General features: G+C 40.2%; 1 protein-coding gene across 4 annotated transcripts in view; it reads left to right on the forward strand.

Moving 5' to 3' along the window:
• LOC126480907 (band 3 anion transport protein) overlaps positions 1 to 25,203 on the forward strand; it is a 603,907-nt gene that overhangs the window by 404,428 nt on the left and 174,276 nt on the right. For 3 of the 4 annotated variants that reach the window (XM_050104308.1, XM_050104309.1, XM_050104311.1), the window contains 5 exons: positions 4,407 to 4,534; positions 8,542 to 8,639; positions 8,877 to 9,037; positions 24,616 to 24,736; positions 24,970 to 25,136. In XM_050104308.1, the coding sequence (XP_049960265.1) occupies positions 4,407 to 4,534; positions 8,542 to 8,639; positions 8,877 to 9,037; positions 24,616 to 24,736; positions 24,970 to 25,136 (675 nt within the window). The remainder of the gene's footprint in view (positions 1 to 4,406; positions 4,535 to 8,541; positions 8,640 to 8,876; positions 9,038 to 24,615; positions 24,737 to 24,969; positions 25,137 to 25,203) is intronic. The other variant, XM_050104310.1, reaches the window with a different exon arrangement.

The following is a 25,203-nucleotide window of genomic DNA, read 5'->3' on the forward strand; positions in this document are numbered from 1 at the left end:
CGCTTGACACCTCTGAGGTCGTAAATGATGGTGGTTTGGGGTCAGTGGATTGCATGCTACAGAGCAGCTAGCTCAAAACTGTCCTTGAAGCAACCAATTTGTAACAGTTCATTGTGTCACTTTGGTGCGAGATGCTACCCAAATTGCTGCTACAGATGCAGTACGGTGTGCCAGAGCCATATGCTGACCACAGTGGTCTTCCCTCTTGGTAGTGCCATGTGGTTGTCTGGAGCGCGGTCTTCTTGCAGCCATACATTCTCATGCCCAACACTGCCAGCAAATGGTGGCTTTGTCAACTTAAAGGCATTCTTGACTAACATCAACTCATCATGCCGTCTCAAAGGTAACTAATGCTTATGACCGTTACATCATGTAATAAAAGCAAACCTGATTTACATCCTCAGAGTGGAGCTACCTGCGGCACTCTTAATCAACTGGTGTGAAATTTGGATGGACATCATCTTTTAGTAACATGTCTACCAAATTTCATTTATGTTACACAACTCCTCCTTGGCGTAGCAGTTTTTTCCATCAGTGTGTATTGTCAGTCACAATTCAGATATTTTAACCGAGCTCCTTTTTTGTGTTGCATGCTCATCATTTGTCACATAGAAAAAGTTACTGACAAAGTGGCACAAATGTGCCAGTTTCATGATTTAAAATGCTTAATTTCCCAATAAAAAAATAGTACTGCATATTTTGGAATACAACAAATACAATATTCCACTTTGTTGGCTCTGTATTCCAACATGTGTCTGTCAACGTTCTATCAGGTGATTATGCATTTTAAGTCATGGCACCTGCACGTTTCTGTCACTTTATCCCCTTAGCCCATGTGCTTAATAAATTACAGGTGAGTGCAACAACCTGGTCCTAGTTCATATTTGTAGGAAGAACAGCAGTATACACACACACACACACACACACACACACACACACACACTCACACACACACACATCATGAAATTTGGGACAGACGTCAACAAATAGTGTACGGCACAACTAACATACTTTTTTTTTATTTCAAACCAAAAATTTCTGATTTTGAAATTTCCAAAATTTTGAAAAGTTTTGATTTGGAAAAATATAGCATTTTAATGAACTTGGTCAAGTAGCATATATTTTTAAAGCCTATAACAAACTGAATAAAATTGTATAAATTTCTGGTCTGTTTGTCAATCATTTTTGAGTTATGGCCATTTTAAGCTTGCAAAATATTGTGAAAATCATACAATTTGAGAAACTTTAAAAATTAATAACTGAAAATGAAATGCCCAAAAAAAAATCTTTAATTCTGAATTTTATCTCATTTTGTTAGGTAGACTAAAATGACAAAAAATTACAAAATTCTAAATCATCAAGGTGCAAATTTATTTTATTGGTTGATTCCACATGGAATGACCTATATGGATTCTTAACTATCTGACTACAAAAAATATATTGTCAGAGTTGCAATGTGGACTTCTAAAGGATTCTCATAAAGTATTAGTGTAACAAAATACTGCAAAATAGTTCATTTTCTATCTCTTTGAGAGGAAACAAAGCGTATCAGAAGGAAAGAGTAATGAATTAAGCTGTCAGTCATCATCCAACTGGGAAGTAATTATGTGTGGTGTCCCACAAGATTCCACCTAACCTTTACTTTTTCTTGTGTATATGTCAATGACCTCTCATCAATAGCATTACCAGATGTCAAGTTTGTTTTATTTGCCAATGGTACAAATGATGCAATAAATAGCAAATTAAGTACAGTTTTTGAAAGATAGTTAATGAAGTTTCCACCTTAGGACCTTAACTTTTTCTTGTGTATATTAATCTCTATTGTCAGTAACATTGCCACATACCAAGTTTGTTTTGTCTGCTGATGACATAAATGTTGCAATGAACAGCAAACTGAGTACAGTGTTGTTACTTAATGAGATTTCTAGCTGGTCCTTTGACACTAGAGTTTGAAAAAACAAATTAAATTCAGTTCAGAATTTGTAAGAAGCCTTCCACTCCCCTCCCAGTATGTTTTTTTTTTTTTTTTTTTTTTTTTTTTTTTTTTTTTTTTTTTTTTTTACTTAAGCCATACATATGAGGACCATTTCAGTTAGGGTTGTGGAGGGGACATAAGCATATACCTTTTTTTTGTGAGTATGTATTATATATTCTTGTTTTATGACGTGTTCCACATCCTCGAAGATCTGCTCACCATGGGTCTCTGGAACAAAAAGAACATCTAATCTAATCATGAATACTTCTCTTGTTATAAAGAAACCTGCCCTCATCTTCTGCACCTTCTTTAGCACTCCGCTTCTGCACCTGTCTCTTTCTGTTGTATTTTCTTGCAAGTATATAATTTTTCTCACCTTTTGTATGATATCATCTGATGTTTTTGTCACCAGTGATATTCATTGTCTTTGTCTTGTTGTAGATGACACCAAGTCCTATCCTTGGGGATATTTTGCTTAGGTTGTCAGGTTGTTTCTTTGTGCCATCTTTCATCTGACTATCATATGTCATCCATAAAGGCTAGGCAGTCCACTTAGGCCCTGTCGTCCTTTTTGCCCTCCATGTGTTTCTTTGGTATTCATATTTTGTTGTTTACTCCTCTCCAAGTTATGTTGAATAAAACTGGTGACAGTTCATTCTCCTTTTTAACTCAATCTTGAAATTAAGCTCTTTCAATGGTATTCCATCAGTTCTCGTGTAGTGACATTTACCCTAGTGTTCATCAGGATTCTTCCAAGTGTCTGTTGATACAGTCGTAAACTTTTGTGAAGTCCATGAAGGTATTACCACTTTTTTTTCCTTTAGTGACACAAAGCTTTACGCCTTGCCTGGGCCCATCAATGTCGACATTGGACTGTTGATGACTGGAAACATGTTGCCTGGCCATCCGAGTCTCATTTCAAATTGTATTTAGTGGATGGATGTGTACAGGTATGGAGACAAACTCGTGAATTCATGGACCCTGCACATCAGCAGGGGACTGTTCAAGGTGGTGGAGGCTCTGTAATGGTGTGGGGTGTGTGCAGTTCTAGTGATATGGGACCACTGATACATCTAGATACAACTTTGAAGGTGACATATAAGAAAGCATCCTGTCTGATAACCTGCTCTGTCTAATGTGCATTCCAATAGACTTCTGCAATTCCAGCAGGACATTGTGACACCCCACATGTCCAGAATTTCTACAGAGTGGCTCCAGGGACACTCTTCTTAGTTTAAACACTTCCGTTGGTCACCAATCACGTCAGACATGAACATTATTGAGCATATCTGGGATGTTTTGCAACATGCTGTTCAGAAGAGACCTCCACCCCCTCGTACTCTTATGGATTTGTGGACAACCCTGCAGGATTTATGGTGTCGGTTCCCTCCAGCACTGCTTTGGACATTAGTCACGTCTATGCCACATCGTGTTGTGGCACTTCTGCATGTTGACAGGGGCCCTACATGATATTAGGCAGGTATACTAGTTTCTTTGGCTCTTCAGTGTAAGTGAATGTAGCAATTTGGTAAGTAAGTGGAAATAGGTGTGGAGGAGATACAAATTGTGAGTGATGAGGGAAAGAGTCTCCAAATAGGTTATAGTCACAAGAGTCCTATGAAAGAGTGAATTGTCACCCCAGTCACATTCTGACACTCAATCATAATTTGCATGTGTACCACCAGACTTCTTTGTAAACGTTTTGAACTACCATGCAGTGCCCATACTTTCGTGGAGCTCTTTGTAATGTAATACTTGACATGCCAGATTTTGATTTAATATTTTCAGCATAATTTTGTATGATGCCACTTTCTGTGAAACATCTCTTAAACTGGTAACAGATTCCCTCCTACTTTTTTATGCATTTTTATTTCATTTTACTCTTCCTTCTTTGCAGTTTGTGTTCATGTATTCCATACAACTGCAGCATATGGTGTTCTTTAAAATACTTATATAATATTTCATCATCTTTTCTTTTTATGGGTTGTGTCAAGCAAAGTCTACACCACTTTTAATTCTGATGAGATTCACCACTTTCTGCAATATTATAGTAACTCACTCTTCCTGCTGAATTGTTACTATCATGTGGACTCAAAAGCAACACATGACATATAACTGTTGCAATATATGTTAAAATTCACAAGATTGTTAACTTTCAGTGTCAAAATTTGCCTTTTCAATCAATGAATTACATATGACAATACAAAGTTCCTTTCAGGTGACTCTTGCTGCTAGTTATATTAGTATGAGTACTGTACTGGAGCAGCAATTAATTTAATTATCCTAATGTGGTGATATTATCGAATTAAACTGGGCATATTGTTATACTTAAGTTGGCTAGAAACACATTACAGGAAACTAAGAATGCAAAACTGAAATTAAATTATCGTGAAATAATATGAAGTACCTATAAAAAATTATTCTGCTTCAGTGCACAGGAAGAAGAGCTATCAGCATATGCATCCACCCCTGAAACACCTGCATTCTCACTCACTGAGGAGAAAGATGTCTTCCCCAGAAGGTGCAGAAGGAATCAACATACCAGGTGCTGGAGGAGAGGTAACATAAAAATGTATTTTAAGAAACTTAAAATTGTAATACTGTTTATTAATTGAGTGGCATAGTAATGTTGAGAATGATACCAATCCTCTTATTATCAACAGACATATATACTCACATAAACCTGTTTATTAAATGTAAATAAACAGTGGTGTGTTTTTAAGCAAAAGTGTTACTTTCAATCTTTCACTTGCAATAGATAATTAAAATAGCATTACTTTTTGTGTTTTAATTATTATGGAAGAGAATACCCTATTAAGAACAAAAGATGCCACTTAATACCGTCTCAGAAAACTATCAAGAACAGATAGTGTGGAAATGCAGTCATGATGGAAATTATGGATCTAATGACAACAAATAGACCTGACCTCTTTGAGGATGTATTGAGATTGGTATCAATGACTATGATGTGGTTGTGGCACCAATGATTACCAAAGTTCAAAGGACAGCTAAAATAAGCAAAAATGATATACATGTTCAGTAAATCAGATAAAAAGTCAGTAGTGTCATATCTCAGTGAGGAATTTGAAACTTTCAGCACAGGGGAGAAGCACATAGAGGAACTAGCGCTCAAAGTTTAAAACAGTTATTGACCTTACACTGGATAGGTATGTTCACAGTATAAAAGTTCATAATGGGAGTGATGCCCCCCCCCCCCCCCCCCACACACACATACACACACCTACACACTCCTTTGATACATAGTCACTGTATTAATGCAGAATAGGTGCAAAAACCTAGCAAATGAGACAGGAACTGAAATTGATGGTAGCAAGCAAAAGCTGAAATGCTTAAATCCATTTTCAAATCTCTTATTCAAAGGAAACCCAGAAGAACTGCTCAATTTAAGCTTGTTACACTGGAAAGATGAGTGAAGTCTTGTATTAATGTCAGCGGTGTTGAGAAACAGCTGAAATCGTTAAAATTGAACACAGTCCCTGGGCCTGATGCAATCTCTGATTGATTCTATGCTGAATTTGTAGATGAGTTTGCCCCTCTTCTAAGTATCATCTGTTGTAGAACACTTGAACAAAAAAAAACCATGCCCAGTTCTTGAAGAAAAAGCAGAGGTCAGAACCATCTACAAGAAGGGTAGTAGAAGTGATCCACAAAGCTACCACCCAGTATCCTTGACATTGATTTGTTGCACAATCTTAAAACATATTTTGACCTCAAACATAATGAGGTATCTTGAACAGAACAACCTACTCTACGCAAATCAACATAAATTCTGAAAACACCAATCATGTGAACCCGAACTTGCACTTTTCGCACATAACATAACGAAACCTTTGTGTCTAGGTAGGCAAATAGATGCAATATTTCTTGATTTCCGAAAAGCATTTGACTCAGTACTGCACCTACTCTTATTGTCAAAAGTACAGCCCTATGGGATATGAAGTGAAATTTGTGACTGGATTGGTTGGTTGTTTGGGGAAGGAGACCAGACAGCGTGGTCATCGGTCTCATCGGATTAGGGAAGGACGGGGAAGGAAGTCGGCCGTGCCCTTTCAGAGGAACCATCCCGGCATTTGCCTGGAGTGATTTAGGGAAATCACGGAAAACCTAAATCAGGATGGCCGGACCTGGGATTGAACCGTCGTCCTCCCGAAGTGTGACTGGATTGAGTGCTTTTTGGTAGGAAGGACACAGCACGTTATCTTGGATTGAGAGTCATCATCAGATTTAGAAATAACTTTGGGTGTGCCCCAGGGAAGTGTGTTGGGAGCCTTGCTGTCCATGTTATTTATTAATGACCTTGTAGACAATATTAACAGTAAAATCATCCTTTTTGCAGATGATACAGTTATCTATAATGACGTCCTATCTAAAAAGCTGCATAAATATTCAGTCAGATCTTGGTAAGATTCCAACACGGTGCAAAGATTGGCAGCTTGATTTGAATGTTCAAAAATGTAAAACTGCGCACTTCACAAAAAGAAAAAAAAAATAGTATCCCATGACTATAATATCGATGAGTCACTTTTAGAATTGGCCAATTTATACAAATATGTGGGTGTAACACTTTGTAGGGGTATGAAATGAAATGATCAGATGAGCAACAATGTAGGAAAAAAAGAAGACACATTAAGCTGCAGACAGACACAATTAAAAGACACTTACAAACATTAGACATACATAAAAGACATTTAGATATATAAACTCAGTCATGGGTAAAGCAGGTGGTAGACTTTGGTTTATTAGTAGAATATGGGGGAAGTGCAACCAGTCTACAAAGGAGATTGCTTAAAAATCGTTTGTGTGACCAGTTCTAGAATATTGCTCAAGTGTGTGGGACCTTTATCAGATAGGACTAACAGGGGATATTAAATATGTATAATGAAAAGCAGTACAAATTGTCACAGGTTTGTTTGACCCATGGGGAGTGACACTAAGATGTTGAAAGAACTGAACTGAAGACTGTTGAAGATAGATGTAAACCATCCTGAGAAAGTCTACTAACAAAGTTTCAAGAACCGGCCTTAAATGATGACTCAGTACACTACGACCCCCTACAACAATATAAGAAAACACAGATTGCTATTTACGATAAAGAAAAAACGTTATGTTGCAGACAGGCAGAATTAAAAGACACTTACATACAGCTTTCGGCCTCAGGCTTCATATGTAAAGCAGAAACACACACCATTCACACACACAAGCAAGCACAATTAATGCACACATTACTGCCAACTCCAGCATTCTTACCCAAGATACTGTAGCTAGCTGTCATGGGTGCATAAGGTTTGCTTGCTTGTGTGTATGGATCATATGTGAAGGCTGTGGCTGAAAGCTTTATGTAAGTGTCTTTTAATTGTGCCTGTCCACAACTTAGTGTGTTTTCTTTATGTTAAGTAGCAGTCTGTCTTTTTCTACATTGTTGTATTCCTACAACTCCCTAACATATTGCTTACACAGAAATTGTGAGGACAAGATTAGAATAAATTACAGCATGCACAGAGGTATTCAAATAGTCATTCTTCCCACACACCAAATGTGAATGGAACAGGAAGAAACCCTAATAATTGTTATAATGTAATGTACCCTCTACTATGCATTTCAAAGTGTTAGGCAGAGTATAAATGTGGATGTAGAGGCTGTAATAAGTCACTGTTCATGTATGTATTCATAGCTATTCCAGCACAGAAACTACAGGGTGATCTTGCAGAAAGACCTTATCAGAATAAATTTGCCTTACTGATGTCCAAATGTGTAAGTTTTTTCTGTCTGAAAAGCTGATCACAGAATGTTGTGCATAAAGCACAGAATTACTCTGCAGAAGCTAGCATGAGGATCAAAATGCAAAGTAATCACTGTAGAGAACAAACAAAGTGTTGCAAAATAAAGAAACAGACTTTTTTTACTGTACAAGCACGAACTTTCAAGGAAATCTAATTTTAAAATATTTTAAAGAGCCAAACTTTCAGTTTTTAAGTACCGGTATTCCTAATTTTAAATACAGTTGTTTGTTTGCAATTTGTTGAATAAAACAACTTTTTTTTTTGTTTCATTTGCTCTGATATAAATCACACATGTAAAGAAGAAATTAATAATGACTAAAGGAAACAATACCTTTTAAGTTAAGGTTTTGATAAACACATATTTTATCTTGAACACTATGCTATGATTATCAAAGATATTGAGTTTACATATCTGTATGCAATGTCTATGTGTATGTTTAACAAGTAATATGTAGTTACTCATTTTATGAAAAGTATAGATTGCTTTTTACTGTAAAGATGACATATTGAGTTGCTGACACACACAATAAAAAGACTGTCACCCATTTAGCATATGGCCAAACCCTTCTTCAGAAAAGAAAACACACACATCCACTCAAACAAGCACACCTCAGCCTCACTTCACCGCTATCTCCAGTTGCTCTGTTCTTATAACATAATAGAAAATAATGGCTAACTTTCTGCTAAAGTTGGTTTATTTATAACATAGCTCAATTTAGTTGATACCAATTACAAACAAATAATTATTTCATTACTACTGTGTAGGGTCGTGAGATGCGGAAAGCATCTCGTGCAGGAACAGATTCTGACACTGCCCAGAGTCCCTCAACCAGATCACCAACAGCTGCAGAAGAACTTCCCAGGTATACGTTTTGGTAGCAAATTTATCACCTTAGTTTAAGCATGGTCTTTTTCTTATCAAACTGTCAATATATGACATACTAAGTAGTTTACTGACACACTGTTTAAAGCTGCTCCTAATGAAAACTTTATAATGAAGGATAGAATCAGTAAAAAAGATTTAAAGTAGTGCACACATTTCAACAACAAATAAATCTATGTATAAATATTGATTAACCACAGGAATCCTTTTATTTAAGGTTAATTCTGTCCGGCAGTGCAAGTCCAGAAGAAGAACGAGATGAAACAATTCTTAGCAGTGAATCTGAACCTCAAGTGTCAGAGAGGGCAGCATCATTTGGAGACAGCCCCATATTTGGCTCTCCCACGGATGCACTGAGAAGAGTTCAGTTTCAGATAGGTAAATACAAATAGTATATACATGAAAGCACATATGAAACTACAGTTTTATTTCATACAAAGTGTGGTCTAGGGACTAGCATTGATGCCTCTGGATCGCGAGGTCCCGGGTTTGATTCCTGACCAGGTTGCTGATTTTCTCTGCCTGGGGAATGGGTGTTTGTGTTGTCCTCATCATTTCATCATCATCATCATTTGTGAGAGTGTCTAGATTGGATTGTGAAAAGGAAATGGACTGTGTAAACATTGGTACTTTGTACGGGCGCTGATGACTGTGCAGTTGAGTGCCCCACAAACCAAACATCATCGTCGTCATCATCATCATTATCATCATCATACAAGTTATATATAAACATATGTGGTTCAGTTCTGCTTACGACTTGAGTATGAATGAATGAAATTTGCTGAGTATTTTTGTACTTAGTGTTTATGAATGTTTAAGAGATGGGAGCATTACTGTTTCATTTCCTCAAAAGTAATTGATTGTATTCCCCTAAACTGGGTGCTAGTTAAATATTGTTAAATCACAGTAATTATGGAAATATTTATTAAGCTATAGAAATCGTGACAGTAATAAATTAGACTGTGACATATATCTGGTTATAACACAAGCTGAGGTGGGAACTACACTCCTGGAAATTGAAATAAGAACACCGTGAATTCATTGTCCCAGGAAGGGGATACTTTATTGACACATTCCTGGGGTCAGATACATCACATGATCACACTGACAGAACCACAGGCACATAGACACAGGCAACAGAGCATGCACAATGTCGGCACTAGTACAGTGTATATCCACCTTTCGCAGCAATGCAGGCTGCTATTCTCCCATGGAGACGATCGTAGAGATGCTGGATGTAGTCCTGTGGAACGGCTTGCCATGCCATTTCCACCTGGCGCCTCAGTTGGACCAGCGTTCGTGCTGGACGTGCAGACCGCGTGAGACGACGCTTCATCCACTCCCAAACATGCTCAATGGGGACAGATCCGGAGATCTTGCTGGCCAGGGTAGTTGACTTACACCTTCTAGAGCACGTTGGGTGGCACGGGATACATGCGGACGTGCATTGTCCTATTGGAACAGCAAGTTCCCTTGCCGGTCTAGGAATGGTAGAACGATGGGTTCGATGACGGTTTGGATGTACCGTGCACTATTCAGTGTCCCTTCGAGGATCACCAGGGGGGTACGGCCAGTGTAGGAGATCGCTCCCCACACCATGATGCTGGGTGTTGGCCCTGTGTGCCTCGGTCGTATGCAGTCCTGATTGTGGCGCTCACCTGCACGGCGCCAAACACGCATACGACCATCATTGGCACCAAGGCAGAAGCAACTCTCATCGCTGAAGACGACACGTCTCCATTCGTCCCTCCATTCATGCCTGTCGCGACACCACTGGAGGAGGGCTGCACGATGTTGGGGCGTGAGCGGAAGACGGCCTAACGGTGTGCGGGACCGTAGCCCAGCTTCATGGAGACGGTTGCGAATGGTCCTCGCCGATACCCCAGGAGCAACAGTGTCCCTAATTTGCTGGGAAGTGGCGGTGCGGTCCCCTACGGCACTGCGTAGGATCCTACGGTCTTGGCGAGCATCCGTGCATCGCTGCGGTCTGGTCCCAGGTCGACGGGCACGTGCACCTTCCACCGACCACTGGCGACAACATCGATGTACTGTGGAGACCTCACGCCCCACGTGTTGAGCAATTCGGCGGTACGTCACCCGGCCTCCCGCATGCCCACTATACGCCCTCGCTCAAAGTCCGTCAACTGCACATACGGTTCACGTCCACGCTGTCGCGGCATGCTACCAGTGTTAAAGACTGCAATGGAGCTCCGTATGCCACGGCAAACTGGCTGACACTGACGGCGGCGGTGCACAAATGCTGTGCAGCTAGCGCCATTTGACGGCCAACACCGCGGTTCCTGGTGTGTCCGCTGTGCCGTGCGTGTGATCATTGGTTGTACAGCCCTCTCGCAGTGTCCGGAGCAAGTATGGTGGGTCTGACACACCGGTGTCAATGTGTTCTTTTTTCCATTTCCAGGAGTGTATTTTTAAATGCATATGCTGTGGAGTACAGGGACTTTTTTCACTTATCTCCAATGAATGTTGAGTGTTGATTTAAATATTCTACAGTTGACGTGATGATCAAGCACTAAGTAGCAAATGTTAAAAACTGACAGGTTAAGCTAGCATTGAATTTGAATTTTATTGAGTGTTATAAATCACAAATTTTAAAATACTTAATATTTCAAAGTGTGTTAATTACATGAAGATTTTTCCTTATAAAATTCAAACAATGAAAAATCCGCGATGGAATGTAACAATGTTACAAGAAGGAAAATTGCTACTCACCATATGGTGGAGATACTGAGTCGCAGATAGGCACAACAAAAAGACTCACAATTATAGCTTTTGGCCATTAAGGCCTTCATCAACAATAGGCACACATATGCACACTCATACATACTCACGAAAATGCAACTTGCACACATGACTGCAGTCTCAGGCAACTGAAACCACACTGTGACCAGCAGCACCAAAGCATGATGCGAGTGGCGACTGGGTGAAGGTAAGGAGGAGGCTGGGGTGGGGATGGGGAGGGATTGTACGGTGGGGGTGGCGGACAGCGAAGTGCTACAGGTTAGATGGAGGGCAGGGGAGGGGGGAGGGGGTAGCAGAAAAAGGAGAGAAGTAAAAGGATTGGGTGTGGTGGTGGAATGACGGCTGTGTAGTGCTGGAATGGGAACAGGGAAGGGGCTGGAAGATGGGTGTGGACAGTGACAAACGAAGATTGAGATCAGGAGGGTTACGGGAACGTGGGATGTATTGCAGGGAAAGTTCCCATCTGCACAGTTCAGAAAAACTGGTGTTGGTGGGAAGGATCCATGTGGCACAGGCTATGAAGCAGTCTCTGAAATGAAGGATATCATGTTTGGCAGCGTGTTCAGCAACAGGGTGGTCCACTTGTTTCTTGACCATGGCTTGTCAGTGGCCATTCATGCAGACAGACAGCTTGTTGGTTGTCATGCCTACCTAGAATGCAGCACAGTGGTTGCAGCTTAGCTTGTAGACCACATGACTGGTTTCACAAGTGGCTGTGACTGTGATGCGATAGGTGATGTTAGTGACTGTACGGGAGTAGGTGGTATTGGGAGGATGTATGGGACATGTCTTACATGAGCCATGAGGTAAGGGATTGGGAGCAGGGGTTATGTAAGGATGGACAAGTATATTGTGTAGGTTCGGTGGACAGTGGAATACCTCTGTTGGAGGGGGGGGGGGGGGGGGATAGTGGGCAGGACATTTTTCATTTTTCCATATAAATTACACTAGTCTGCATTTTAAAATGTCTTGTCAGATGATTTGTTGAAAGTAAGTGTCCTTGAGTCAATTTTGTGTGCTGAATCTAGAAATAAGTACCATTTTTGTCTATCACAGCAGGTTTTTACACAAAAGAAGAAGTAATATTTTGATGATTTTCACTTCTGAGCTCACAGATATATTCTAATACCATTTCACACATTTAAAAAATGAAATACATTTAAAAAATACTCCTCAGAACTCCTCTAATTTGTTTAGTGACTTCCTTGTAGAAAAATAAGAAGTCAGTAGTACTCCACAGATTTTTAAAATTTCTCTTCTTTGACTTCTTTGTAGATCCTTGTATATGATGACTGTCCCTATTCAGCATCCAACAGTAGTCGGCCACCATAGCTGCTGTCCAGTGACACTGGTACCTCCTCTTAATATCTTGGTGAAAATGTTCACTCTGGTCTTCAATATAATGTCCCAAATTTCAGGGAAGTAGTCAATATGTGAGTGTAGAAAGTTGACTTTCACACTCATTTAACAGCCCATCTTCTTTAAACTTAGCAACTTTTTTTTCAGCAATGGCCTTGTAATTAGGATCTTTTTTATTCCATAGAAAGTTCTCAGTAACTGATTGGAAGGCAGTCATGGACATATTTCTCTTTTCTTCATTATCTTCTCAGAATTTTCATCCTTCATTAGTTTCTTTATTTTGAGGACTGAAAAAGAATTCCAGCTTTCAATTTGTCTCTTGTGGTGAAGGGAAATTTCTTGGAAAGGTACTTGATACTGAGTCCATTCTGTGGTAGAGCCTTTACAAATTACTTTATCAAGCCCAATTTTATTTGAAGAGGTGGAAGCAAGACTTTTTTTTTCTTTCTACAAATGGTTCATGCAGGATATTTTTAATTACAGGCAAAAAATTTCTCCGCTCTGGCCAAACTCTTGCACCCCAATTTCTTTGCCTTGTCCGACTGTCCCTTCACACAGCAAGCACAGCATTTTTGTGTTCGCAATTTGTTGTCCTAATAGTATTTTGATAACTTTGAAGCCACCACAGATAAGCTAAGTGTGTTCCTCATACTGGATACTAGTTAAGAGAATCTCCATGTTCTCATATGTTCCTTTCATTTGAACTGAATGGGCCACAAGAATGGACCCATACACTTTTTCATTATGCAGTAACATACCTTTCAGGCTCGTCATTGATGAATCTAGAAAAATCTCAACTGTGTAGAATCATGTTTAATGCCACAGAAGTACATTATCTCATTTATGTTATTGCAGTAAACCAAGGACTCTTTCTGTGAGAATAAATGAACTAATTCTTTCTCTCTATGTCTGTATCATGAGTAATGTGTTGTTGGTTCCAGAAGACGGGAGTCAAGTAGTTCCACAGATTCCTTAGGCAAATTCAAAACTAATACAAGAGCAGTAAATTCACTCTTGAGAGAACAGTTATGGAGTAGTCACATGCAGGCTGCTGAACATCATTATTGTCTTTGATAATTGCATCAACTTCATATTCTTCATCATTTTATGCCATATTCTGTTCAATAGTTGGAGGAAGAGGAGCAACCGTATCTTCATGTGCAAACTGACCTAATGGCTGAATCAATGCTTGGATACACACTTTGCCTCTTATTTTTCGAACTGTACCCCTGAACATGAACTAAGCAGAGATAACAGTCATTAAGGTGATTTTTAGGCTCCCTCTACTCCGTTGGAATCACAAATGGGATGCATGTTTTCTTTCCTTTTGTCCACAATCTTAACCTTTCCACACAATAGTGGCAAACTGTCTCTGTCACCCATTCCTTGTGCTGATCACCAAGTTTCATTTTAAAATAAGCATGGTAAGCTTTTTACACGAAGTTTGGTTAGCCTCTGCATAAGTCCCAAAATGTAACAGAAAATATTTAGGTTCTTCACACATTTGCATGTTGACATTGTAGTAACTATCAACAGTAGGTGAATTGCTGTCTTAAATATACAGAATAATCACAATATAGCACTTGGTAAGCCATGCCTGTGAGACAAGCAACACTTTCAGGGTCACACAACAACAACTACCATCAGCAGGTGTAACAACCTAAAAGTATACAGGGCCGAACGGAGAAATTTCCCTAAAACAATACACATAACCTACTGAGACAGCAATATATCTTTGAAGTCAAATTGCAGTGAAACTGTACATGATAGCAAAAAAATTGAAAACAGGTTTGGAATCAGAGTAAAAAATTGAAGTAGTATCATATATTAGTTTTCAGTCATCTGATACCATGCATGTTCTTGTTGTTGTGGTCTTCAGTCCTGAGACTGGTTTGATGCAGCTCTCCATGCTACTGTATCCTGTGCAAGCTTCTTCATCTCCCAGTACCTACTGCAACCTACATCCTTCTGAATCTGCTTAGTGTATTCATCTCTTGGTCTCCCTCTACGATTTTCACCCTCCACACTGCCCTCCAACGCTAAATTTGTGATCCCTTGATGCCTCAGAGCATGTCCTACCAACCGATCCCTTCTTCTAGTCAAGTTGTGCCACAAACTTCTCTTCTCCCCAATCCTATTCAGTACCTCCTCATTAGTTATGTGATCTACCCATCCAATCTTCAGCATTCTTCTGTAGCACCACATTTCGAAAGCTTCTATTCTCTTTTTGTCTAAACTATTTATCGTCCACGTTTCACTTCCATACGTGGCTACACTCCATACAAATACTTTCAGAAACGACTTCCTGACACTTAAATCTATAATCGATGTTAACAAATGTCTCTTCTTCAGAAACGCTTTCCTTGCCATTGCCAGTCTACATTTTATATCCTCTCTACTTCGACCATCATCAGTTATTTTGCACCCCAAATAGCAAAACTCCTTTACTACTTTAAGGGTCTCATTTCCTAATCTAATTCCCTCAGCATCATCCGACTTAATTCAACTACATTCCATTATCCTCGTCCATTTCGTTCAACTGCTCTTCCAAGTCCTTTGCTGTCTCTGACAGAATTACAATGTCATCGGCAAACCTCAAAGTTTTTATTTCTTCTCCATGGATTTTAATACCTACACCGAATTTTTCTTTTGTTATGCATACTAGTGTTATTGATGTTTAAAAACAACAGTTAAACTACTCGTTATGGCTGGTATGTACCTCAGATGAGAGGAAAGAAAAGTCATTATTTGGAATGGTGCCCCTCTGTCCCCTGCCACCATTAATTTATCAGGAGCTCATGGACACCATCTTCCTCTTTACACCTGGAATTCTCAAGGGATTTTTTTTTTTCCAAATTTGAGTAGCCACCTTGAAGGAACATAATGTTAAGCTCATAAGCAGTTGAGGAAAAGTGAAAAGGTAAGTGGACATGAATAAAATATTGGAGGTATTTGGATCTGTGTGAATTATGTCACATAATATTCCAGTCATTAAAATAAAAGAAAGTCCAAGATGGAATAACAACAGTAATATGAAAAGGACAGATTGCTACTGACAATACAGAGATGTTGAGTTGCAGACAGGTAGAAGAAAAAGACTGCTATAAATTTTAGCTTTCAGCCGGAAGACCTTCTGAAGTAGAAACCACACACTCATTCACACAAGCACAACTCACACACACATTGGCTGCTGCTGCTGGACTGAGTTGGATCTGCACTTGTTGAGAGCATCAACCTGGTATTGGGGGTAAGGATGAGGCATGGGGCAACAGGGGGGGAGGGGGGGGGGATAGCAGGGTGAGGTGGAGGATGTAGTGCTGCATGTAGGTGTGTACAGGGGCTTGATGGGGACAGGGTAGTGCTGCTAAGTGCAATTGGGTGGTTTGTGGGAGATTGGGGAAAAGGAGTGTAAAAGGAGAGCAGTGAAGAAGGGGAATAGGACTAGTTGTGATGTAAGTGTTTTGTGCTGAAATTGGAGCAGGGAGGGAGATAGGTAAATGGAGGACAGGGACTAGAGAAGGTTGAGCCCAGGGTGGTTATGGAAATGTAGGATATGTTGTAGGGGGAGTTCCCACCTGTGCAGTTCAGAAAAGCTGGTGTTTTTTTGGAAGGATGTAGATGACACAGGCTATGAAGCAGTCATTGAAATGAAGTGCATTGTGTTGGGCAGTGTGTTCAGCAACTGGGTAGTCAAGCTGTCTCTTGGCCACAGTTTGTTGTGGACCATTCATGTGGACAGACAGTTTGTTAGTGTCATGCCCACATTGAAGGCAGCACAGTGGTTGCAGATTAGTTTGCAGATCACATGACTGCTTTCACAATTATCACTGCCTTTGCCTTTGATGGGATAGGAGGCGCCTGTGACTGGACTGGAGTAGGTGGTGGTCGGAGGAGATATGGGACTGGTCTTGCATCTAAGTCTATTGCACGGATATGAGGCATGAGGCAAGGAGTTGAGGGGAAGGGGTCAAGTGGGGATGGGACAAGGGTATTACGTAGGTTTGCTGGGTAGCAGAGTAAAACTGTGGAAGGGATAGTGGGTAGAATACTCCTCATTTCAGGGCATGGTGAGAGATAGTCAAAACCCTGTAGGAGAATGTGATTCACTTATGCCAGACCTGGGAGGTACTGAGTCATGAGGCAAGTGTTCTTTTGTGGCTGGGTGGTGAGTCTATGGAAGGTGCTAGGTGACTGGATAGACAAGGCACAGGAGATCTGCTTCTGTACGAGGTCATGTGTGTAATTATGGTCTGTGAAGTCCTTAGTGGCACTCTAGGTATATTTGGAGAGGGATTGCTTGTCACTGCAGATGTGACACTTACAGATGGCTAGGCTGTGTGGAAGTGACTTCTTGGTATGGAATGGGTGGCAGTGGTTGAGGTGGAGGTAGTACTGGTGGTTGGTAGGTTTAACATGGACAGAGGTACTGACATAGCCATCATTGAAGTCAACGTCAACATTGGTGAAGGTGACTCGTTGAGTTGAGGAGGACCAGGTAAAGTGAATGGGGGAAAAGGTTTTGAAGTTCTGGTGGAATTTGGATTGGGTGTGCTCATCCTCACTCCAGATCACAAACATGTCATCAGTGAAGCTGAGCCAGTTGAGAAGTTTGGGATTCTGTAAGGTTAGGAAGGAGTCCTCTAGATGGCCCTAGAATAGGTTAGCATATAATAGTGCCACACAGGTGTTCATTGCTGTACCATGGATTTGTTTGTAGGTGATGCCTTCAAAGGAGAAATAATTGTGAGTGAAGATAAAGCGTGGCTTGGTGACCAGAAAGGAGATTTTAGATTTGGAGGCAGTCAGGCATTGTGAAAGTTAGTGTTCAATAGCAACAAGGTTATGGACATGGGGGGTATTAGTGTAGAGGGAAGTGACATCAACAGTGATGAGCAGGGTGCTGTTTGGTAAAGAAACAGGAGCTGTGGTGAGTCAGTGGAGGAAATGGTTGCTATCTTTTTTGTAGGAGGGTAGCGTATGGGAAATAGGCTGGAGGTGTTGGTCCAGGAGAAGATAAGTTCTCAGTGGGGGCATATAACTGGATACAATGGGGCATCCTGGATGGTTGGAGCTACGGACTTAGGAAGCATGTAGAAAACAGGAATGCCGGAAAGGGTAGGTGTGAGAAGAGAGATAGACACAAGGGAGAGGTTCTGGGATGGCCCTAAGGATTTGAGGAGGGACTGGAAGTCCTGTTCAATTCCTGGAATGGGGTCACTGTGGCAGGGTTTGTAGATGCATATATCTGTCAGCTGGTGGAGTTCCTTAGCCAGATAATCCTTGCATTTCAAAACCGCAGTGGTGGTGATCGAGCCTTTGTCAGCAAGTAGGATTGTAAGGTTGGGATCAATTTTTAGAAGGTGGACTGCGGTAAGGTTATTTTCCACATTGTGGTATTTGGGGAATGGTAATGAGGCAAAGTTTGAGGTTAGGAAGTTTTATAATGTTAACTGGGTAATTAGTGGCCAGTGGGGGTTCTTTACTGTTGGATGAAGGAGTGAACTGATTCAGGCAGGATTCAGTATTGGTTTTAGGTTGAGTGTGATTGATAGGATTGGTGGTGAAAAAGTGTTTCCACTGTAGGGACTAGGAGAAGGAGAGAGAGATTTTAATGAGTCCAGCATGACTGAATGTGGGAATGGTGCAAAAGGTAAGGCCTTTGGAAATGACTAATACTTATGTGGGGTTAGTGGTTTTGAAGGAAAGGCTCATACTTTGATTTGGGTCTGCTAACCAATTCATCGGCCATTTGGAGAAATCCTTCCTAACCATCCAGAATCCCAAATGCCTCATCTGGTTTAGGCTTACTGATGATGGTCTTCGTGATCTGGATGATGAGCACATCCTACCCACATTCCTCCAGAACCTTGACACGTTCTCCCCCTTTCACTTTGCCTGGTCCTCCTCAGCCAAAAAAAACCACCTTCCTTTATGTAGACCTCCACATCAAGGATGACTAATTCAGTACCTCTGTCCGTAATAAACCTATCAACCACCAGTACTACCTCCACTTCACCAGCTGCCAACCATTCCATTCCAAGAAGTCTCTTCCATGCAGCCTAGCCACCTGTGATCAACGCATCTGTAGTGACAAGCAGTGCCTCTCCAAATGTACCAAGTGTCTCACTGAGGCCTTCACAGACCACAGATGCCTATCTGACCTTGTACAGAAACAGATATCCTGTGTTTTTTTGCTCAAGTCACATAGCACCTCCCAAATGCCCAGCATATGGACACAAAGAAGCACACCACTCATGACTCAGTACCACCCAGGACTGGAGTAACTGAATCACATTATCCGAGAGGGTTTTGACTACTTCTCATTATGCCCTGAAATGAGAAATGCCCTACCCACTATCTTTCCCACACTCCAACAGTGGTATTCCACTACCCATCAAACACACACACACTATGAATATTCATCCTTACTCCACTCCTCCTCCCAACCCCTTGACTCATGGCTCACATCCCTGCAATAGAACTAGATGCAAGATGCTTCCCACACATCATCTCACCACCATCTACTGCAGTCCAGCCGCAGGCATCTCCCGTCCCATTCAAGGCAGGGTTGCCTGTGAAAGCAATCATGTGATCTACAAACTATACTTTAACCACTGAAGTGACACAGCTACTACTACTACTACGTGGGCTTTGTAAGTTACAAGTTTTCTGTCCACATGAATGTTCACCAACAAACTGCGACAAAAAGACAGCTGGACCATCCAGTTGCCGTACATACTGTACAACACAGTGTGCTTCACTTAAATGACTGCTTCACAGCCTGAGTCATCTGTATCCTGTCTACCTTTTTTGAACTGCACAGGTGGGAACTCTCCCTGCAATGCCATATTTACCCGATTATAAGATGAGATTTGTTTCCCAGATTCATCATTTGAAACGTAAGGGGTCATTTTATATTTGCAGATTATGCAATTGCTGGTTAAGTCAATGTGGTTTTATTGTTAAATAGATTAATATAGGAATCGTCTTTCACTTACAGATGATCTTTGGCTTTTGATGTTTCACATTTTTTTTTTTTTTTTTAGCTATCCCAAGTGGTACGGTAAAGCAATCAATGCATGTGTTCAAATAGGCCCAAGACAGTCAATGCATATGTCAAATAAGCTCAAAATTTCCTAGTACACCCAAGCACTTGATTCAGTATTGATCTTGCACCACCAATCACATGACATTTGACTCACCGCACTAGGACAAGGGATATGTGAGAAACTATATACTTTAAAATTGACAATTTTATGAAACTTCAGAGGAAATAACATTAAATTCTATCAACTTACAAATTGTTGTTGTATTTGAATAGGTTTTTAATAAAAGTTCTCATACATATGTGTTCTGTTTACATACATTTATGCTACATTTTAGGTAAAGATGACATTCAAAGGCAGAAATCTTCTTCTTCAAAAACCATTACTTGATTCTGTTCCCAAGTCAATATTTTATTTTTTTATGAGAAACTTAATGATTTGCCACTTTGGTTGCAAATGAGAAATTTGGTCACTGTTCATGTATTAGAACACTGCAGAAAAACTTTACTGGCTTTTAATCAGCTTTGGTGAAAACTAATGACATTCAGATGAAACGAGAAAGAAAATTAATCCAGAATTAAATGTCTAAAGAATGAAATAAATCACATTAAACTGATCGCAGTTGTTATTGCAAGAATAAATTACAACAGAAAGACCCATTTTGGATATAGTATTAATAGATGTAACTACATCACGGGCTCGAGAATTGGACTGAATCATGATTGCAACCTTTTATTTAGGTATTAGTTGCTGTTGTTACATATGACCTGCACCCTGTAAGATATTGCCATCCACGTTTCACTGGTGCTCAAGAATAGCACTATGGAACATTGGGTGGGGCACAATGAAACAAGCTTGGCTGTGAGTGAGCAGAAATTACATTGTGTTGTCAACCATGGGAATATATACTGCATACTTTGGCTTTTTATGAAAATATGCCATGTTTAAATTGCAGTTTGCCTGAATCCATTTGCATTTGGAATTGTATTAACCTTGAAATTGGACAAATATTCTACAATAGCATACATTTCTGCAATGTATGTGAAAAACGTAGTCGGGACCAGTGGCGTATTTATGTGTTTCGTGCAGCAGTGTTGTTGTTGATCGCTGTGAGGTATAACGGGAACAGTTGGGGGTACGTTAGCTGCTGGTTCTACACAACCCATGAGCAGCAGTGGCCAGATATGTTTTGAAGCAAGAGACATTGTAACATTATCATATGAGTATAGAAGTGAAATTTGCTATATCTTCAGGAAAAGGGACAGCTGTGTTCTCAGATCCAATCGGAATCACAACCTCAGAATTTGCAACATATTCATATGAAACAGCCAAATATGTGTGACAATGAAAATATAAGTCTCATAGCTGTTCTGTCAGGATGATGATGATGATGATGATGAAAAAATGATACCACAGATGACAGTCTAAGTAAACAAAAAAGGCAATGAAGATGAAAATGAATGTAAACAGTTTATTTTTGTTTATTTTATTTCTCCTTGCCTTATCAAAATGTAGACACTCAATAAATGGCATAAGTTTAGAATAGGTGTGTGTTAAATGTTTAGGCAGGGAAAGTTTGTAATTTTGATTAGTCAGAAAATGTTAATAAAATAATTTTTTATCGAGGAGCCTCCCGACTAAACCTAGCAGCCCACCAAAACGTTTTGACTGCACATAGCAGCCCTGTCCCATCCCCAGAATGGCCTTGCACGCTCCCATACACACCACTACGCCATCCCCCACCCCACCCTATTTCCCCCCTCCTCAGCACAAGCCGCCTCCTTACCTCCACCACAAGATAGCTACTCCCATCAGTCACAGTTACAACTCATTCTGGCCACAGGGACCAGAGACACTGGTCATGTGTATGTGAGTTGTGCTTGTGTGAATGTGTCTGTTTTCTACTTTAAAAGAAGGCCTTTTGACCAAAAACTAAAATGTGTAGCAGTCTTTTGATTGTGCCTGTCCGTGACTCATGTCTCTTCTGTATAGTGTGTAGCTATCTGTCCTTTTTGTAACATTGTTGTTAATGTAAAAGAAATTAGATAATGACAATTCTAAGAGGATATATCCCACTGTTGGTTATAGGTCTCCTATAGACTTATTTATAAATTACAGCGCAGAGCTATATGTACCCATGTTGCTCATGTGTGATTTCTAATCACATATACATGCATTCTGGTATGTTAACTTGGTGGTATTTTCTTATCTCTTAGAATTCAGTAAAGAATTTTCTTGATCCCTCTACCATCAGTTCACAACATTATATATCCTGCCCCTCTTCATTTTATTTTTGTTACATTTATAATTGTATCCTCCAATAGAAACTGTTTCCCTGCTGTTCCTATTAATGCATAGTAGATGGTTTTTTGTTTCCCACTGAATATCTACCAGTTTTTGAAAAGTTTCTACATTTTGATAGTCCATGCCCCCAAAAGTAGTAACTTGCATCGGGTGCAGATTTTCTGTTTCAGTCACATCATAAGTTAAGTTTATCAAAGGCATTACATACAATTTTTACTCTTCTGCTTATTTCTTTTCCTGTCAACTTAGTTATTGTTTTCATCTGCCCCAAATACAAAAACTCTTCAACTAATTTTAATTATATATACCAAATAAATTAATAAGAAATGGTACTGATCCCCCATGGTAGACAGGAGATCCCGGGTTCAAATCCCGGTTGGGCCACACATTTCCAACTGTCTCTGTTGATATTTGTCAACCCCTGCAAGCAGCTACAAAAGGTCAGGATTTCACTGTAATATCGAACCTCTGCCTTTCTTGATGAGCACCTCCAAACCACTGTAAATTCAAAACACTACTCACATCCTTACCATCATTCACAGTTCCTGTCCTGTTACATCCAGACCCCTCGTTGGTCATTGTGGATGTGACATCTGGTACATCAACATTCCTTGTGGCTATGGATCATTATCTTTCCAAATGCCCTCCTGATATCAAACACACCACCTCTTTCCTAATCGTCCTAGCCAACTGCACCCTGACGCACAATTATTTCACTTTCAAAGGCAAATCTGTAAACAAATCTGTGGTACTTCCATGGGTACTCACATGGCAACATCCCATGTCAACTTATTGATGGGCCTTCTGGAGGAATGCTTCCTATCTATTCAATATTTAAAAACCCTTCAGATTCATTGATAACATTTTCATAACATGGACTCATTGCAGGGAAAATATCTGCTCTTTCCTCCATAACCTCACCACCTACTCCCAAATCCATTTCATCTGGTCCTTCTCAACTCAATGAGCCACCTTCCTAGAAGTCAATCTTCACCTCTCAGATGGATCCATAAACACATGTGTTAATATCAAGTGCACCAACCACCAATGATATATCCATTTTGATTGCTGTCACCCATCCATGTCAAAAATTCTCTTCCATACAGCTTCACCAGCTGTGGACACCATATCTACAGTGGAAAGCAGAGTTGCTGAAATGTACCTATAACCTTACCAGAGTCTTTATTGACAGACAGTATCTTATTCAGCTCATCCATAAACAGATCTCCTGAGCCTCTCCTTCTCTGACACCAATAAACATGTTAACCAGCCACAGATCAGCTCTCCTCTGATCACCCAGTGTCATGCTGGCCTTGAAATGCTCAACCACAATCCTTCACTAGGTGTGTGACTGTCTCTTGCCATGCTCTGAAATGAGGGATATCCAACTCAAAACTCCTACCCACATCAATGAAAACAGTATTCCACCATCCACCCAATCTACAGAATATTATTTATTGTTCATCCCTACTCCAATGTCTCCTACACACCATAGATCTTTCCTTGGTGATTGACCCAGATGGAAGACCTGACCCATACACTCACACACCACCTCCTAATGCAGTCCAGTCACAGACATTCTCCTGCTCCAAAAAAGGCCTATGTGTGAAAGCAGATATGTTGTTTATATATGAATGGCCATTGCCAGCTGTGACAAACCACAGACTTTACCATCCAGTTGCTGAACATGTTTCGACAGCTGCTTCACTACGCAAACCTTTCACATACTCCCTTCCAGTACTAGTTTCTCTAAATTACCCAAGTGAGAATTGGTTCCCCAGCATATCTTGTGATCTTGCAATTCTCCTGGCCTAAACCTGTGCTAAGCCGTTTCACAATGAATGAATGTTTCACAATGTCTCACCTGATCTGTTTCCCACCACTCTCCCTTTCTCTCTACCCTCTTCATTTACACCCTTTCTCCTTCCCTCCCCTCCTTTTCCCCTCTCCTCTCCCTTTCTCTACCCCGTATATGCTCTACTCTGTGAACTCCTTTTGTCTTGTTGTGCAACCACCTAGGCATCTGTCAAAAAATTGTTTCACATTATCCCACAACACCCTCCTCATCTTGTGCATGCTCCCCTACACCCTCACCACCTTGTGCATCCATCTCTTCCCCAATCCCCACCTTCATCTAACCAGGCAACTGCTCTCAGTAATTGATAATCAACAGCCAGTTTTGCTGCAACTGTTGGTGTGTGCGTTTCATTTGTGTGTCTGTGTGTTTATGTGTGAATGTGTGTCCTTATGCTAGAGAAGCTTGATAGCTAGTGTGATTACTATTTTCTGTTGCATGTGCTCATGTACTGCACATCAGTGAGCTATAGGTTAGTTGTGCCTTTCTTATATTTTACTTGTTATTCCATCCAGGAATATCCATTGCTTTTTTTAGTGTCGTGTGTTTGTCAGACTGCATACTAAAGTAATAAATTTGAGAAACTGATGCCACTTCCAAATAATGTTATTCACTTATGCAAAATTTCATAGGAGAAATAGCTGAGAAACCAGAAGAAGGTTCCTTAGAAGATGCTGACCAGCAAACAAAAGAATTATTGCAGCCAGAGGAGCCTTCAAAGGAAGTGGATAAGAAACCAAAACGGCGACACAGGTGAAGTTTACTCGTTAGACCTATTATTTGTTTCCCATGAACTGTATTTTGTTCATTTTTTATTTTATTCCTTACAAATCTATATGAATGTTTTAAATTACACAATAAGAAGAATGATGTAACATACTTTGTATTATATAGTTCTAATTTTTCATTATGTAGCAATGCATTGTTGGAAACTTACGTGCCTAGTATTTCCTAATTCACCTTTTTGCACTCTTTCCCTATTTTAGTCGGCATCATTACCATCATCATCGGTCTCGAAAGCATAGCTTGCAAGAAGACCCACAATCTCGTTTACGATCTGGTGCAGAATTTAGTGGAGTAGAGGGAAGGAGAGTCAGTATACAACCAGAGGAAGCTATTAATTTGCAGGAGCAAGACATAGATGATTTAGCCAGTAAGTATTAATTGGTAATATTATACTCTGCCATGTAGTTTGTTTAAGGAAAGAGACAGAGATAGAT

Source organism: Schistocerca serialis, chromosome 5, assembly GCF_023864345.2.
Source record: "Schistocerca serialis cubense isolate TAMUIC-IGC-003099 chromosome 5, iqSchSeri2.2, whole genome shotgun sequence".
Taxonomy (NCBI): Eukaryota; Metazoa; Arthropoda; class Insecta; order Orthoptera; family Acrididae; genus Schistocerca; species Schistocerca serialis.